The 17,072-nt window shown below is 47.5% G+C and overlaps 1 protein-coding gene across 3 annotated transcripts in view; it reads right to left on the reverse strand.

The window, feature by feature from the left end:
• DCC (DCC netrin 1 receptor) overlaps positions 1-16,146 on the reverse strand; it is a 1,086,886-nt gene extending 1,070,740 nt beyond the window's left edge. For all 3 annotated transcript variants that reach the window (XM_035700550.2, XM_035700549.2, XM_025422244.3), the window contains exon 1: positions 15,992-16,146. In XM_035700550.2, coding sequence (XP_035556443.1) covers positions 15,992-16,082 — 91 coding nt within the window. In that variant the 5' untranslated portion in view covers positions 16,083-16,146. The remainder of the gene's footprint in view (positions 1-15,991) is intronic.
• Between the last annotated feature and the right edge of the window lie 926 nt (positions 16,147-17,072).

The following is a 17,072-nucleotide window of genomic DNA, read 5'->3' on the forward strand; positions in this document are numbered from 1 at the left end:
TTTCTCACGATAACAAAAAGTCCAGAAAAGAACTCTCCCAAGATGGCACTGCTGCTCAGGAAAGTCATCGTGGACTCAAGTGTCTTCTCGTTTCCTTTGCTTCATCCTTAGCTTGCCTGAACTAAGAAGGCACAGAAAGGTAGTGCGTCTTGTTCTAGTTCTCCCGCTGGGAAACTTCTAGGGCTAAGGACCTTGACTCAAGTCCACTTGACTCAAGATCACACCCTGAGCTCAAACACTGGCTCAATACATAGAGATCTACCATGAGTAACTTTTAAAGAGAATATACAGTAAAGTACAGTGGTTTTCAAACTTAAATGTGCATTAAGAATCCTCTGGAAGGCAGGCCTAAATCCCTATTTCCTAGTCTGCCTAGGCTGCCTGGGGACTCTGATTCAGGTGGTGTACGGTGGAACCTGCACATTTATTTGCATTTTAAGACACAGACGTGTGGGGCTGACACAACTACACCTTGAGAAACCTGCAGAGATACTAAGCGTTATACAAACACCATCTATAATTCTTAGAATAACGATAAAAGAGTGAAATTATTTTAAAGAGGAAGGAATGAGTTTTGTGGGATTAAATACTCTGTTTACCATCTCATTAAGAAGTAAAATATCAATATTTAATAGAAATGTTTGGAATGGTTTCAGATTTATAGAAAACTTGTGCTGATAGTATAAAAAGTGCTCATACACCCAACACCAAGCTTCCCCATTAACAAAATATTAATATCACAGTTATAAAAATTAATGAATCAAAAATTGACATATCATTTTTAGCTGAACTCCATAATTTAGATGTCTTGAGTTTCTCTGCCTCGCTCTCTCTCTCATGAATAAATGAATAAAATCTTTTAAAAAATTAAGATTTTGATGCTAGGTATGTTTTGTTTTAAGTATGAGCACTTTTGGGGAACAAAAAAGTGGGATGTATTTTTTGGTTTTGGTTTTGCACTTGCACTTGCTTTTGGAAGGTTTCAGATATTTGCTAGTCAGCAGTAGACTGAGTCAGAAGACTTGGGTTTTCCTTACAGAACCTGTAACTTCTGTGGGATCTTAAATAACTTATCACAAGTTTTCATAACCTCACAAAACATGTGTGAACATCCTGCATACTCATTAGAGGTTAGACAATGGATATGAAAGCTGCTGGAAAATTTAAGTATTAGAAAAACGTAAAATATCATCAGCAATTATTAGTTATCAATCATAACCTTCTATGACCGAGTATTTGGGTAGAAAGAACAAAAGAAGAACTAAAATTCTTCTAAAATTCAGCTGAAAATTCTGAGCTGGGCTACCTGCACTCTAGCTGTAAAATGTAGAGAAAGTCTTTTACGAGCTAGCTAACACCTGCTATCCATTAGTAATAAAGGATGTTGGCATCCTGAACCAAAGTTTTCTATACATCTTAAAACTGTGCTGAAAAGAAAAAGATGGAAACATTGATTTCCAGCAAAGACTTCCAGCAGTTCAGGGGTGTAAATATGCTTTCTCAGCCACTCGATCTCAGAGTTCGAACTGTGGTGTGGGATGGCATCTGTCTCCTCCTGAGCATCACGTCCCTCTGAGACCTCCCTAAAATTATTAGGTAAAGCCTTGCAGGCAAAACCTCTTCATTCTAAAATTACATTATTTATGCTGCCAAGTATACTTCTCAGGTGACCTTGTCACTTTTCTCTCCCTTTTAGTCCCAGGCTATCACAGATCTGTTGGGGAAGATGCCAGTCAAGGAGCCATCGCTGGTGATGAGAAGCGGTGCCCATGGCACAGATGTGGCTGGCTCTTGAAGTGAAGCGCTCGTCAGCCTCCCTCTTTTTCCCCAGAGCCTGAACAGGGACAGAGCCATGTCCACATAGAAATACCCTTTCTAAAAAAAAAAAAAAAAAAAAAAACACTAAAAAAAAAACTAAAGAAATACCCTTTATGAGCTTGGCCACCAGGCTCAATTCCTCTTCCTGTTCTCTATCTTCATTCCTCACTCATTCAGTTAATAATGTTCTATCTTGTGATCTGCTTTTTCTTTTCTTCTTTTTTTTCATATTTAAACTGCCCATGTCTTATTTCCCCAAGCATTCTGTTAACTCTATTAGAACAGTGCTGGTGGGCTCTATGCTTTCTACGTCTATCGTAGGAGCCAACAAATGCGGTAAACCAAGCATGATCTCAATAAGTGTCTGTTGAATGAATGCACAAACACAGAAACAGCTAAGTGCACATTGTGTCAAGAACTGTGCCAATTCTTTAGGGTTATGCATTAAAAAAAAAAATAACCCACACAGTATAGAATTGATGAATCACTATCATCACATGTATCACTGTACACATGAAAGTAATATAACACAGTATGGTAACTATACCATAAAAATAAATAAAATAAAATAATAATAATAATAATAATAAATAAAAATAAATAAATAAAATTTAAAAAACCCAAATGGCAACGGTTTTCCTGACTTTAAAGATGAGGACTCTGAGGTATAAAGAGAGTCAAAGAGTTAAATCTGGGCTCTGCAATGTGTACAAAAATGTCTCATGCCATTCATTCTTGGATTTGTAATTTGGGGGTGCAGTTACCTTCTCTGGTGCAGTTACCTTCTCTGTTTGATCATCAGTACAATGGGAGGGTCATCTTAAACAACTGCTGAGGTCCTTTCCTGTTTAACCGAGGCTATGAAACACACAAAGTATTGACCTTTACTCTCTGGGTGACTCTCTTATCTCCATCCTCTTGTCTTGGCTTCCACTGACTTCTACTAGACTAGCATTTTAACTCTTTGGCTCATGCCAATTCTCAGGGAATGATCCTTCTCAGGAAAACAGAGAGCCTATCCCTGGGAACATTATGCAGGAAATAATTATTCACCTATCTTATTCTGTTCCATTTTCACATATGTGAGTTGACAAATGCCCCAAATGCATTAGTAACAGGGCCTGATGAGAGCAAATTCTATAGACTCATCCCATCACACCACATATTACGCTCATCACATCATACCACATACCAGCATTTTAATATTTGCAATATTTCCTTGATTTTAGATTTTTCACAAGAACTTTGTAATGGTGTCAGTAAAATTAGTAATAGTGTCATGTCAAGAAAAAAATCAGGCAAAAAGAAGGAGAGAGGGAAAACGAGAATAAATTTCTCTACTTAAAAGCAGGGTACTCTGAAATTGAACACAGCCTTAGCTAAACTTTGTATGGCTTGTGCACAAGAATAACTTCAGATTCTGTGCAAACTTCAGAATAATCATTATATGAAAATCAATTCATTTATGGTTATTTATTGAATGATTAATATGCACCCAGAACAATGAAACACAGAAGTTTTAAACATGACTTCTCCAATAAATACATTATCCTCCTATCTCCAAAAGACATCCCGATAATGAAAACAAGCTGTTTCTGAAAGGTTTTTCGGTTTTGCTGTGGTTGTTTTGTTTTGCTTCCCCCATGGGGTTTTTGGCCAGGTGGCTAGCCAAAAGAAAACAAAACAAATAAAAACACACCTTCAGTCTGAGACATCAAGTTTGACTTTAGCATTCGGTTGGAAGGTAAGAACTGGATGAGCCACATATGACAGCCAAGGGTACAAGTTGTTTCTAAACCTCCAAATGGGCACCCATCTTCTCTGGACTGTTGGAACAGCTCCCCTTAACACGCCTTGCCGCCATGCCCTAACTCTTCCTCTTTCTAGCCTACGGCATGTTGTCTACAAGAGCAATGAACTGCTGACTGCCCTTCGAAATTTCTCCTACTCCCATCTCCACCCAGGTAGCTAATTTAGGGTGACCAACCATTCCAGTTTACCTGGGCCAGTCTTCTTGTTAATAAAGTCCTGCTCCTGGGAAACTGCTCAGTCCCAAAAGAATGGGAACAGTTGGCACCCTATAAATGCTGCAGCAACCAGGACCAGGGCTGTGATGCTCCCTTACAGTCCTATTTATTTTCCTATGTTCCACTCTCACCACCTATGATCTTGTTCTTCCTCTATTCCTTATTTTTTTCCTAAAGCCTGGTTAAATTATCTCTCCTAAGCTATAGGGTAGGAAACACATTTTTTTTTCCTCCCTGAGAGGCTGTGTCACCCCTCTATGAATAGAATTTTACTCTGGGGGGAGGGAGAGAAGAACCAGCAGCCTTACATAACCTTTCACAAAGCTCTACTCATTCTCTACCGGGACCAGAAAAGGGCCTACAGTTCATGAGCTAAGCAGAAACTTCTCTTACCAGGAGGAACACTAGTGATTTTCATTCAGATTGATCTAATCTGCACAGCTGAGCCCCCACGTTCGCTTCTTGTACAGTCTGACTTGGAGCATGCCAGCTAAAGCTCCTCTGTCTGCCAGCAGTGCGGAGCAAAAGCCTCAAAACCTCGCACTGAGCTTTCTGCCTGTACAGCTTTACTCTCCAAAAACCTCGGTTAGACCCTCTTTTCTCCTGCACAGAAGCCCAGGGAGATGAGCACTTGGGCTGTTCCATGGGCTGAAGACAGGTCCCAATCACAGGGTAAGATCAGCACCGGGTCACCCTTCACCGTCTCACTCTGAGCACCTATGTATGTGTTTTTAGCATCAGACTTGAGACGCAGAGGAGGGAGGGTTAAAGAAGGATCCAGGGTTCCCATGTCCCTTTCACGGGCCTGCTGTCTCCCCTGAGCCTAAGTATTTTTAAGGAGGAAAGGGCACAGAAAGGGGGGACAGATAGGAAATGATAATCAGGAGACCCTTTTAAAATGTGGCTTCTTCTCTGGAGCACTGATGAGGAAAGAAGGGGGAAAGGCAGATGGAACACCTAAAGAACATTTTCAAAGGGTTTTCATCTCAAGGAAAATGAAATATGTCATGGCCAAACCAGAAGGCTCCGATGTTGGCATCGTTTGCCATTGCAAGACCAGCTCCTGAAGTCAAACCCCTACAAAGAGGCTTCAAATTAACTAAAACTAACCTAGTATGGCTGAACCATTTCCCCATCGATGTAGTACAAGGAAATAGAGCAAGGGTAGTTTCCTCAGTGGGTTTTCAGTGTCCTAGGGTAGTGTCCTCAGTCACCAGGGATTCTAATTCAGCAAGTCTGGGTATGGCCTAAGCTTCTGCATTTTGTAAAAGCTTCCAGAAGTAACAAACACTGCTGGTCCATGGGCCATACTTTGAAGAGCAAGGCCCAAGGACACTGGTTCTCAAAACTGGTTGTACTTTGGAATCACCTGAGGGGATTTAATAACTACTTATATGTTAGGCCTCATCCCACAGAGTCTATATTAATTGGTAAGAGGTAGGGCTAGGCTTTGATACACAGCCAAGGGGAGAGCCCTTTCTCCAGAGAGAAGACCTATGGGACAAATTATACCTAGCACTACACATTTAACCAAGCCCGTGCTAGCTTCCGAGTGGCCATGCCGAGCGGATTGCAAGAATCAATGGGTCTGCAGAGAATGGATGTGGTTCATCAGGGAGTTAATGGAGGAAGTGAATTTGGATGAGAAACCCACCTGAGGTGTGTTATGTGGGGTCAGATTTGAGCAGTCCTGCTGTGTCAGGTCTAACTCAACTGACCCTGTTAGCTGCAGCAAAGGCATGGACCACGGCCTTCGAAACCCTGGCCCCCACTCTAAGCACGGGCTAGATTTCAAAACTGCAATTGGAGTCTATCTTATTTTATTTCTAATTCCTTAAAATCAATAAAATTGAACAGGGTTCTAGGGTGGCCCCCCCATGCCTGTGAAATTTTCTATTTAGGAAGACTATCCCAGCATAAATCTAGCCCATATTAAGAGAGTAGTAAAAATAGTATTTACAGAATATTTATTGTGGAGACTTGACTAGTCATTTTTTTTTTTTAATCTAACTGTTGAAATGAGTTTATCTCCAATTTAGAGTTGGAAAAGAGAGACTGGTTTTGTCTCCATTTCATAGATGGGGAAGTTGGGTTTCCTCCCTAGGTTGCGCTACCTCTCATCATGACCAAAGACCACATGTAGGACGATGCAGTGACTCTTTTGCAACCTGCAGCAGTGGAGGAAACGTTGCAAGCTCAGTGACTTCTAAATGAGCTGTAACTTAAAGCTAAGAGAACACTCATCCGTGTTTTTAAGACACAGTAATGGAGAGAAAATATTTATGAAAAGAGCATACTGACACAATAATCTGGAAAAAAAAATCTTAGCTTCAGTTTTTTTTCTTTTTTTTTTTTAATTCACTAAGAGTGATCAAGCACACATTTCAAAGGAGACCGCAGAAAAAAGAAACATCACCATGATGTTTTCTATGTGTATAGAAAAGGTGAGGTTTTGTCTCCCTCTAAGCAGTGATAGCTTCCCAAGGGGAAGTAACCTGTTACACGCGTTTATTAACAATCATTTGCATTTGCTAGCCTTTTATATTTGTTGAAGTTCCTTTCCTTTATCACACTAGGGATGTCCACACGAGCCCATAAGGTATTTCCAGACACACAGGATAGGTTCATAAATTCACCCCCAAGAGGTAATAACGAAAATCAGGACAAACACTGCCTATGTAATTTGCTTAAATTTTTAAATGATCATGCTGAGATTAGAAGAAGGTTTTTGTCATGAACTCATTTCAATCCATTCAACCAATATATCACATACGAGAAAGAGGATCCAAAAGTATTCTCCAGCCTCAGCTAAGCCATTATAATGTTCAGTTTTCCTGGCCCTGGATACACTGATCTTCCTTAGGTTCACTATGCCTCCTCCCACCACAGGGTCTTTGCACTCATTTTTCTTACCTAGCCTTCTCTTCCCTGCCCTTCTCAAACATTCCCTCTTTAAGTTAACTCATTCTTCGAATGTCAACCCAAAATTTTCTCAGGGAAGGCTTCTTTAGCATACAATCTAAGTCACTCTCCCACAATACTTTGTTTTGTTTTGTTTTCAAAGCCTTATCTCATTTGAAATGATGGGTTAATATATGTATTTGATTAGCATTTTCATTCAAGGCTCAAAATTCCATAAGCCTTAGCACCGTGCCTGGCACACACTCAATAAATAAGAGTGGGTCATGGAAGTCTAGTGGGTCATGGATGTATTTCTATCAACAGGCTGTCTGATATCTACTAGGAATACCTCCAATATCTTCATTCGTAGCATACCTATGGCCTGGTATGAGTCTGATTGACAACTTTTTACCTGCCCTCCTTTTAATTTTCCTTCTCTTTTGGCCAATCAATCTAAAAATACAAGGATGAATGCATCCTTGGGGATGGCTCTCCCATCCCATCTGGCTAATATTAATATATTAATGTTATAATGCATAAACACTGTAGTTGACATTTTTTCAGAGTCGGCCTCACTTTGTGCTTCTTTTTTTAATGAGTACTTCATTCTGCGTTGTATGCTGTTTGGCTCTGTCCAGGCCCATCACCTACATTTGATGACAAACCCTTGGAGGGCAGAAACACAGTTAAGACTTTCATTTAATTCACTGTAACCCATAGCAAATGCTCAGTAACTATTATCTTGAATCAACTTCTTGATCTTATTTGAGCGTTATGACACCTCAATGATTGTATTAAGCACTGATAGTCCTCTCTAAAAGATGAGAACACAGATTTGAAGGGAGACAAGTATGTACCCATGAATGACGACTATCCAGTAAGTTAAAGACTATGCTAAATCTGTTGGTTCCAATATATGCCTTGGGAGAGCCTACTTAGAAGAGAACATTAATTTGGGGGCTCTTGATTACCAGAAAGACATAAAAAAAAACCAGAGGGAGTCCAGGTAAGAAAAATAAACATGATTAAGCTTCTGGAGGGGGTGTGAAGAAAGACTAAAGAAATTAAATATTTAAAAAAAAAAAAAAAGAAATTAAATATTTGTAGTCTGGTCAAGTAAAGACTAAGGAGGGAAAACAAGAATGATTTGAGGCTAGAATGACCTAACATGCTTCCTCATAGAAGAGGCTGACTGCCACTGAAAAGGGAAAATAGAAAATAGGGAGCTGGGTGACAGGAGCAATGGGAATCACATTTAGAACAGGACTATCTAGGATGAAGTACAAAATAAATTTTTAACATTAAGAACTGATATGCTGCTGAGAAGTTTCCCAAGGGAAACACTGAACAAACCATCCCTGGAGATGTCTCAAACTGGAGAGAAAAAATAACTAGAAATTGTCCTGCAGGGAACAGCCTCGCCCAGACATTAGACATGAAAGGGAAATTGCAGATTTTCTCATTTATATTCTCCTGAGATCCCACAAGGCTGAGAAAAGATGTGGCAACAATGGATGGAGAACTCTGGGTCCAGAGGGTTTGCTCAGATGTCTCTGCCTTGGTTCACATCTCTAATGAGTCAACACAGAGGCAAGGGCAACACACCAGCGAAGCCACTGCTGGCATATCTATTGCTTCATTTCACCCAGGGCCTTTCATTAGTCTGTCCCGTGGGAATTGGTGAAACAATTATGAACACAAAAACTGGGAGGTGTGCAAGCATGAGAGCTGTCTGAAACCCAGAGTCATATATGTGACTCTGTGATCCTGGGCTTAGTATTTTATCATGCTGCAAACATACCCAAGTTCAGATGGTCAGGCTACCATTTTAACTCAGACTCCTCTCTCCCCTTGTAACCATGTGATTCAGTTGTCCTTAGGTTTCACCATATTCAGAGGATTATTCATCAAATTAAACCTGGCATCCCAGCATCCTGCTTCCTTATAAGCGATATGCAGCAAAGACCAAACAAACAGGGGAAGGCAGGACACTGACAAGGCAAAAGTTGCTCTAGATGACCAATTATTTCAAGTGGTTAAGGATCTGTTTTCCATTTGGAAGATATTTAAGGAAAATCTGTGCTAAAATAAGCACGATATAGTATCAGGCAATAACCTCCCAAAAGTCAAGATTACAGATAACATCTAAGCCTAGTTGCTTAGCAGGAAAAGCAGAATAACTACTGATAATATTGATGCCTCCAAAGCTAATGGTTGTTCAGTTGGAGAAACAGAATCAAAGAATTATCTGGCTCAGACCATAGATGGCCACTAAATTAATGGGGAAAAAACGTTCACCTTATTAGCAATCAGGGAAATGCAAATTAAAAGCACAGTGAGATGCTAATTCACATCCACCAGATGAGGGCAAATTAAACATATGACAATACCAAATACTGGTGGAGACATGGGGCAAAAAAGGCTTTCCTATGATCCTGGTGGGTGTTTCAATAGATGAAATTTGTCACGGACTCCACAGAGTAAAGATGCCCTTTCTGTGCCTTAGCAATTCCACTCCTATTTATGTACCCTAGACATGATGGCAAATTTGTTTTGGGGAACATGTACAAGAATGCTCACAACAGCATTACTGGCAATAACAAAATATTTCTCAAAAGTCCATCAATGATAGATTAAAGTGTGATTAATTAACATCATGATTATTAATATCATTAATATCATAATTAATTAATATTATAAAGAAAGCGATTGAAATACAGCAATATACATCCTCAATCCTCATATGAATCTCAAATATTTAACGTTTAGCCAAAATGCAAATCAGAGGAGACCACATACATTACATTTATTTCATAATGGTCAAGTACAAGCAAAGCAAAATAATATGCTGAAGATGCATATATATATATGCAGCAAAACTATAAAGAAGGCAAGACTAATGAACATAAAATTAAGAAAATTGCTGATGGGTACGATGGGTTATTTGTTTCATTATAGTTATTGTTATCATGATCATCAACATATTAATTATAGGTAGCATTGTATGTACAGGGTAGTTCATAAAAAATCATGTAATGTTGAAACTAGTAACATAATTAAAAGTAAGTAGTCTACACCCTCATTTAACAAGGGAATACATGTCGCACAAAGAAAAATGGCAACCAAAGTAATACTGGATTTCAGAAGTGTTTACAAACCCGTTAGTTTAAACCAATTAGCTTTTTTCCTCTAATGAAGGACTCAGGTCCCGATTTAGAATCTCTTTTATTTAGACAGAACTGCAAAAACAAACCAACAAACAACTCAGTTCCCTATCTCTGAGAAAATCAAGAGTAGAAAAATAGAGAACTAACTTTGAAGAAGTCTTACAACAGAAAGAAGTTCCAGCGGGACACATGCAAATAGATAAAATGCATTTTATAAATCAGTTAATAAAAGTATGAAGACAAAAGCAGCAACCCATGGCCACTTGATGGGAAAATAAACAGCCCTGCATGGTGTAATATCTTCAGAAATCACTGCTGTAATATCAGATAATATACTAACTATGTCACAGTGATGCCTTGGATCTATTAAAGAAAGATTATATTATATCCTACATCCTTAAAAGACGGCCAAGTGAGGAAACAGATTTAAAGACTATGGAAAAATAAGTAAATCTAAAAAATGTTGCCATTTAAGCAGCAACGTCCATTGCTGAGAAAACAGCCACGGGTAAATAACGTTTATATTAACTATTTAACTCTTTTGTTCTCTTATAGAAATAGAAATGCTATTATTTTACATTATAGAAATGTAAAAGCATATTTAAGAATATCTTTGACACTAGAATCATGCTGGCATTATAAGCCCTGTTAGGTCAAAATGTACTAATGAGTTGATATTTTCATTACACCGCATCATAAAGATTAATTCAGTGGAACATTTTTGTCCCGGATACTCTCAAGAATAGCCTTCTAGCAAGAACCAATCTTTAAAGGATGCGCAAAGGACAAGGGCAAAATCCCCAAACCGAAACACATACACCTGTTAAGTCCCATCATGATGACCACAAGCAACATGCAGAAGCTTCCTCTCTGGAAACGGGGATGACCGAGTAAGCACGAAGTCACAGAATTTGGACGTGTGAAATTACGCTGAGGGATATCCTGAAAATAAGATGTGAGTTATGGGCACTGGGCTCAGGGAATTTAGCAGAGAAGAGAAACTGTCCTACCCAAGTCAGGTTATAATAATAGACTTTAAAAATGTGATCAATAAATATGGAATGATTTGTGTGTTTTCTGGTTGAACTTTCCCCCCAAGAAATGAAAGCTGTGAATAATACGGTTGTTTGGACCTATTTATAAAAAGCAACAGGCACTAGCATCACCATTGGCAAACTACCATCAATAGTGGGCGGGGGGGATACTCGACTGTACACATTACGTATTTCTAAACCATACCGCCAGAGTCCAGGCGTATCTAAGCCACCAAGGAAAGCATATTTGCTAAACAGTCCAGTGAAAGGGGCCCGGTTCTGCTAACCGCAGGCTAAAATTTGTCAAAGAACTTGAGGGCACTATAGTAATTTTGATCATCAATCAGCCAACCTGTATTTCCACGCGTTAGTACAGAGCTAAACCAGAGACACAGAGGATAAGGAGTCAATAACCCCACCGTGGGAGGAAGCAAAAGTGTGGCTCTAAATTGCACTGCAATTTACCTGAGTGCTGCAATTATAAAGGTGTATAAGAATTTGCATTTTATTTTATTTTATTTTTTTTTTTTGCTATTACCTACTTGGCATATGTAACATGCAATTTTATCTTGCACATTTCTTTTAATTGGTCTACAGGGAAAATAATCTGGATTGTTCGTCCTGTCTTATCGACGAGTTGAACATCCGCTTTACTCCAGGTCTTGTTTTGAAGAAAAATATGGGTCACTGCCCTGCTACGGATATTATACTACTACTAAGAGCTGCTTTGACCTCTGTTAAGTAGCAACTTTGAAGAAAATTAAATTAACTCCTACATTTTCTTAGAGCTGATGAGCTCTAGAACCTCATTAACACTGGCTGAGAGGCCACTAGTCAGAGCCTCCTATGCTAAGAGCACTACTTAGCCGTCTTCAGAGCCCAATTTAACTCTCTACTGAAAGAAACACGCACGAAAATTCAAAAATCCATCTTTAAGGCAAATCCCCATGACCCTGCAAAGTATAATACAGCGTTTTTAAGCACGGTCCCTTTGGATCCGGGGTCTGGATTCATGGTAACAAAGCCCCTCCGGGGTTGTATCAAAAGAGGTAGTAGTACTGATGCCACATAGTTTAAAGGCGAGAGCCGCCCCCTGAGAGACAGGCCGGAGAGCGCGGGCAGGCCGCGGGCAGGATGCAGAGCAATGAGCTGGGCGTGCGTCCCTATTACTATATCATCAGTCAGTGCCTTTCAATCAAGAGCGAGTGAGGTCCCAGGCTATGACTCATTAAGGTGTAAGTGCTGTGACAATTCATGAAACTCTTCAATCCTCCTCTGGAGCATCGTAATGAAAAAACAGGGAGAATTAAAACAAAAATAAATAAATAAATAAATAAATAAATAAATAAATAAATAAATAAATAAATAAAAGAAAGAAAGAAAACTCCACACTTACATTTTAGGTATTGTAAATGCTCCCAGTATCTATCCCGGCATTTTAGGGATCACATTATGTTTCCAGAACCAAGTGACTTTTTATCTTTGGCCAACTAATCAAGTAATCCTCCGTGGGCTTATGTCATTCTTCTTCTTCCATAGAGGCTCACCAAGATTTCCTGGAACTTACGTTCACAGCTAATCTGAGAGATTAACGCCTGAGGTGGATCAATCCGCCACAAAGGCATCCTTTGAGCTGGGAGCCGTGTAACAAACACCAAAACAGGACAATGCGTCCCTAACTTGATGCCAGTTCTTGAGAGCCATATGGGCTTTGGCTGCAGAAAGCGGGAAGACCCAGAACCAGGCAAGAAAGGCTCACTGGCTAGTGAAGTCCCAATAGTTTCCAGAAGTGTCCTTAGGTGATCGGCACTGTTTTAATTCAGCCGAGTGTCACACATTTGGAAAGGTGGCAATCCCCTCTGCTCTGTGTGTGCATGATCATGTTTTAAATTAAGAGAGAACCAGAAAGAACTCTAATGTTTCCCAATAGAGTTGCTCTGGCTGGAGGAAGCATGTGGAGGAAGGTTTTTGCACGCGCAGTTTAGGGTGGCAAATTCTCCAACAAATATCTGCTACAAAATGTAACCGTAGGGCCCCGTCTTCCATGGGAAGACATTCTATTCGGACGTCGGTGCTGCCTGTAGACATGTGGCACCATCTAAAGATAAAGAGTGGTCTGACCGAAAAGTCAAGAATTAAATCAGGGCTGCTCTCTAAAGGAGGGAGATGGTACTAGGTGACCCCACCATGCGCAGCAGAAAACACTCCAGGAGCAAATCACCCGTGTTTGAAGACTCAGATTATTGGATGAACCGAAGAAGACACGCAAGCCAGAGAGGAAAAGAATACTTCCTCCTATAAAAGATGCTTTTGCGGATAGAGTGCTGGGATCCCTCTGGAAGACGCATCGCCATCCCCTCCCTCTCCAGAACAAGTAAAAAAATCCCCCTCCTGCCCAGAGTCGCCTCCCCAAATCTCTTGTCAAGGTTCCCATTTCTGAGAAAACCAGTCTACAGGCCCCCAAATACCCTCTACGCCAGGAGAGGCTTTCAGCAGAGCTTCACTGAGGAATTTAGGGAAGATTAAAGCTCTCATCTTCAATGAAAACAACAGGGAAGTTTGCTGGAGGTTAACTTGCCAGAGAATAAATGCAAGTGCTGCGCACTGAGTTCTAGACCCCCCGCCCCCCCAAAAGGTGCCCATCAGCAGCTCAAGGCAGCCCAGCTTGCAGGAGCTGTAAAGCACGTGCCCTGGGCCCAACACTCACCCAGAACACACGTGGTGGCCGGTCCACGGGCTTCCTAGGTCGCAGGGGAACTGCTGCTGCTGTGACAGGTCGCGGGTGAGGGGTGCTGGCCCAGCCCCAGGGGACTGGACACCGGGCCACCCTGCTCCCCGCAATGGAAGTCCCAGGGGGGCATCTGCTCTGCTGGGGCTCAGGGGTGAGGAGGGGTGGGGCTGGGGGCAGCGAGGCCTCATCGGACTAAGTCCAAACCACACAAACCCCCATATGGGTTTTTTGGTCCAGAGAATGTGACCCAGACAGGCGCACCTTAAACTAACCCGCACTCGGTAACGGCCAGCATCCAGAAGTTTCCTCTCCCCCGAGATCCCCACACTCTACTTGGAGCTTGCGGCTCCCCTGGAATCCACCTAAGGCCACCTGAAGGCCACCACCGTCCTCCAGCACCTAGTGCTCGCCCCTAGGTGCCCTCTTGTGGGTCACAGGCCTCATCAACCGTGCAGCAGGGTGGGGCTTGGCCCGGGAGGCGGGAGGCACCCGGCGCCCGTGCTAGGGCCCAGGCTAGGGCCGCAGTGCCCGAGGTGCTGCGCGGGGACGGGCCGGCCAGGCAGGTGGCGCCCGGGGGTGACCCCACCCGAGAAGCCACCAGGCAGGGAAGCGGGGGGGCCTGAGTCAGCGCCCAGCCCCGGAGCAGCCCCGGGGAAAGGGGGGTCCCCCGCAGCCGCCCAGGGCGCCCCTGCCAAGGCCGCTGGCTCCCCAGGACGAAGCCAAAGTGAAGCCGGGACAGCGCGGCGGCCCCGCCCTGCGAGTGCGGAAACTTGGGTAAATGGAACTTGGAGCTCAGCACCCCGCAGCCGCCCCAGGCCGCGGTCACCCCGCTACGGCTCCGCGGCACTTGGGCGTCCCCACGACCCGCGCCGTCCAGTTGCTCCCCAAGGACCCGCGTCTCCCTCCCCGGGCGCCGCGCCCCTGCCCCGCCTCTGGGTCCCCGCCTGGAGGGAGCCTCAGGGTGCGCGGGGCCCTGCGCACCTTCAGGGGGAGGAGGAGGGAGGGGGAGAGGGACAGGGAGGGGAGAGGGGCAGGGAGGGAGGGGGGAGAGGGAAGGAGAGAGGGGGAGAGGAGGAGAGGAGGGGGAGAGGGAGGGAGAGAGAGACAGGGAGGGAGGGAGGAGGAGGGGGGAGGGACAGGGAGGGACCTGGAGGGGGGGAGAGAGGGGGAGAGGGGGAGAGGGAGGGAGGGCGAGGGGGGAGAGGGACAGGGAGGGACCTGGAGAGGGAGGGAGGGGGAGAGAGGGAGAGAGGGGGAGGGAGGGGGAGGGGGCCGGGCTGCCTGTCGCGCAGATGCGGCTGGAGGCGCGTCCACACACTCGCGGCTCCCGCTGGCGCGCCGGGTCCGGCCACACCACAGGCGGGCGCACACACGCGCACACACGCGCACACACGCGCACATGGACACACACATGCACACACGCACATGCACTGACACACGCGCACACGCAGCCCTCCCTGTCGGGCTCTGCCGCTCCGCCGGCCACAGGAGGCCGAGAGTCCCGTCGGCGTGGAGCCCGGACTGGGGGCCCCGCGCTGCCCGAGCCCCGCGCCCCGAGAGGCGCTTCTTCGGCGGCTTCGGGGGTCGGGGCCGGGGGTCGGGGTCCGCGGTCCGCAGCCCGGGCCGGCGCGGTCCGCGCGGTGCACCCACGGCCCCCGAGCCCGCGCCCGGCCCCAGGCGCTCTCCGGGGGGACGCGCGGGGCCTCGCCGCGCTCCCCGCGCCCCGCGCCCCGCGCCCCGCGCCCCGGGGTGGCGCCCGACCCCTGCGCTGCCCCTCCCGGCCGGGAGACCCGGATCGCGCCCCGGGGCCGGCGCGTGTGTCCAGCAGCTGCGCCGCCGAGCGTCAGGGCCCCCGGAGTTTGCAAGTATCCCGGGGACGCGGGGGCGCTCCGCTCGGTGCCCGGCGCCGCGGCGACCAGACCCCGGCACAGGACCCGCCTGCCCCCGGCCCCGGCCCCGGGCCCCCGAGCCCCGGCCCCCCGGCCCCGCCGCCGGGCGCAGACAGCAGCCGCACGCGCGCCGGAGCCCGCGGACCACCGGCCGCCCCCGCCCCGGGCTTCCCCGGAGCGCCCCGACGCCGCCCCCCGCCCGCTCCCCCGGCCGCCGCTCCCTCCGTGGCTCCGGGCTCCGGGGCGCAGCCGGGTCCCCGCAGCCGCAGCCGCAGCCCGGCCCGCCCGCCCGCAGCGCCGCGCACCAACTCCGCGCTCCGCGCCCCGCGCCCCGCGCCCGGCCCCGGGGACGCCGAGTCCTCCGGCCGCTCAGCAGCCGCGGGCGCGGGGCCGGGCGCGGGGAGAAGAAAGGAAGGACCCTTACCGGCGGCTCGCGGGGGCGCGCTGAGCAGGGTCGCGGCGAGGAGCACAAAAGCCAGCCCGGGGGCCCGGACGCGGCCGGCGCTCGTCTCCATGCTTCAGCCACAGCTTCGGGGCCGAGGTCCGGGGCCGCGGCGGCGCTCACACTCATGCACCCGGCCCCGCGCGCACACATGCACACTCGCGCCGAGCCCCTCGGCCGCCGCCGCCTCCTCCTCCTCCTCCTCCTCCTCCTCCTCCTCCTCCTCCTCCACCGCCCCTGCGCCTCCTCTGCCTCCTCGCGCGTCCGCCCGCAGGCTCAGCAGCCGGAGCGCGCAGCCAAAAGTTGCATCCGGTGCCGAGGCGCCGAGCTCGGTGCAGCCTCGGAAAGTCCCTGGGGAGCCGGCGCGGGGCTGCGGGTCCGGGGGTGTGCGCGGGGGCGAGGCCGCCCGGTCCGCCGCGAAGTTTCCGGGGAAGGACCGGCCCGGGCGCCCCCGAGAGCCCGGGCCCGAGCGCCGAGAGGCGGGTGGCTCACTGGCCGCGGGGCCGCCGAGCCCGAGGAGCGCGGGGCTGCCGGGGAGGCGGGGCCGGGGGGGGGGCGCGGCCCGCAGCTGCCGCGCGCGCGGGTGTCGGCGAGCAGGGATGCCCTCTGTGGGCCGCGCGCGGGAAGGGAAGCACCTGCGGCCGCCCAGCCCCGGGGCCCCAGCGCCCGCCGCCCCCGCGGAGCCCGTGCTGCGCCCGGGAGGCCCGGCAGGTGCAGGGGGGCCCGGGGGGTGCAGGGGGCCCGGGGTCCTGGGGGGCCCTGCGCCCTCCTCTGCCCGCCCGCCTTCCGCGCAAGAGAATCCTTCCAGCTGCAAAGAATCCCCAACCCCAGCTCCCCATCCCCGGGACACGGGGGGAAACTGAGGCTCCGGAGCACGCAGACGGGGCCCGGCCACGACCGCTGGGGCCTCCCGGGTCTCCCCGGCCCTCGCCCGTGGGCTCGGCTGGGCGCCCCCCAAGCTCCCTGGAGGCCCCTGTCCCCCAGGGCTGTCGGTCCCCTTGGAAGAGGGACAGAAACAGGTAATTGCAAGAGCCCTACGATGGGCCACCTGACCGGGCGGGGG

This window comes from Canis lupus, chromosome 1 (genome assembly GCF_003254725.2).
Source record: "Canis lupus dingo isolate Sandy chromosome 1, ASM325472v2, whole genome shotgun sequence".
In the NCBI taxonomy this organism is placed as follows: domain Eukaryota; kingdom Metazoa; phylum Chordata; class Mammalia; order Carnivora; family Canidae; genus Canis; species Canis lupus.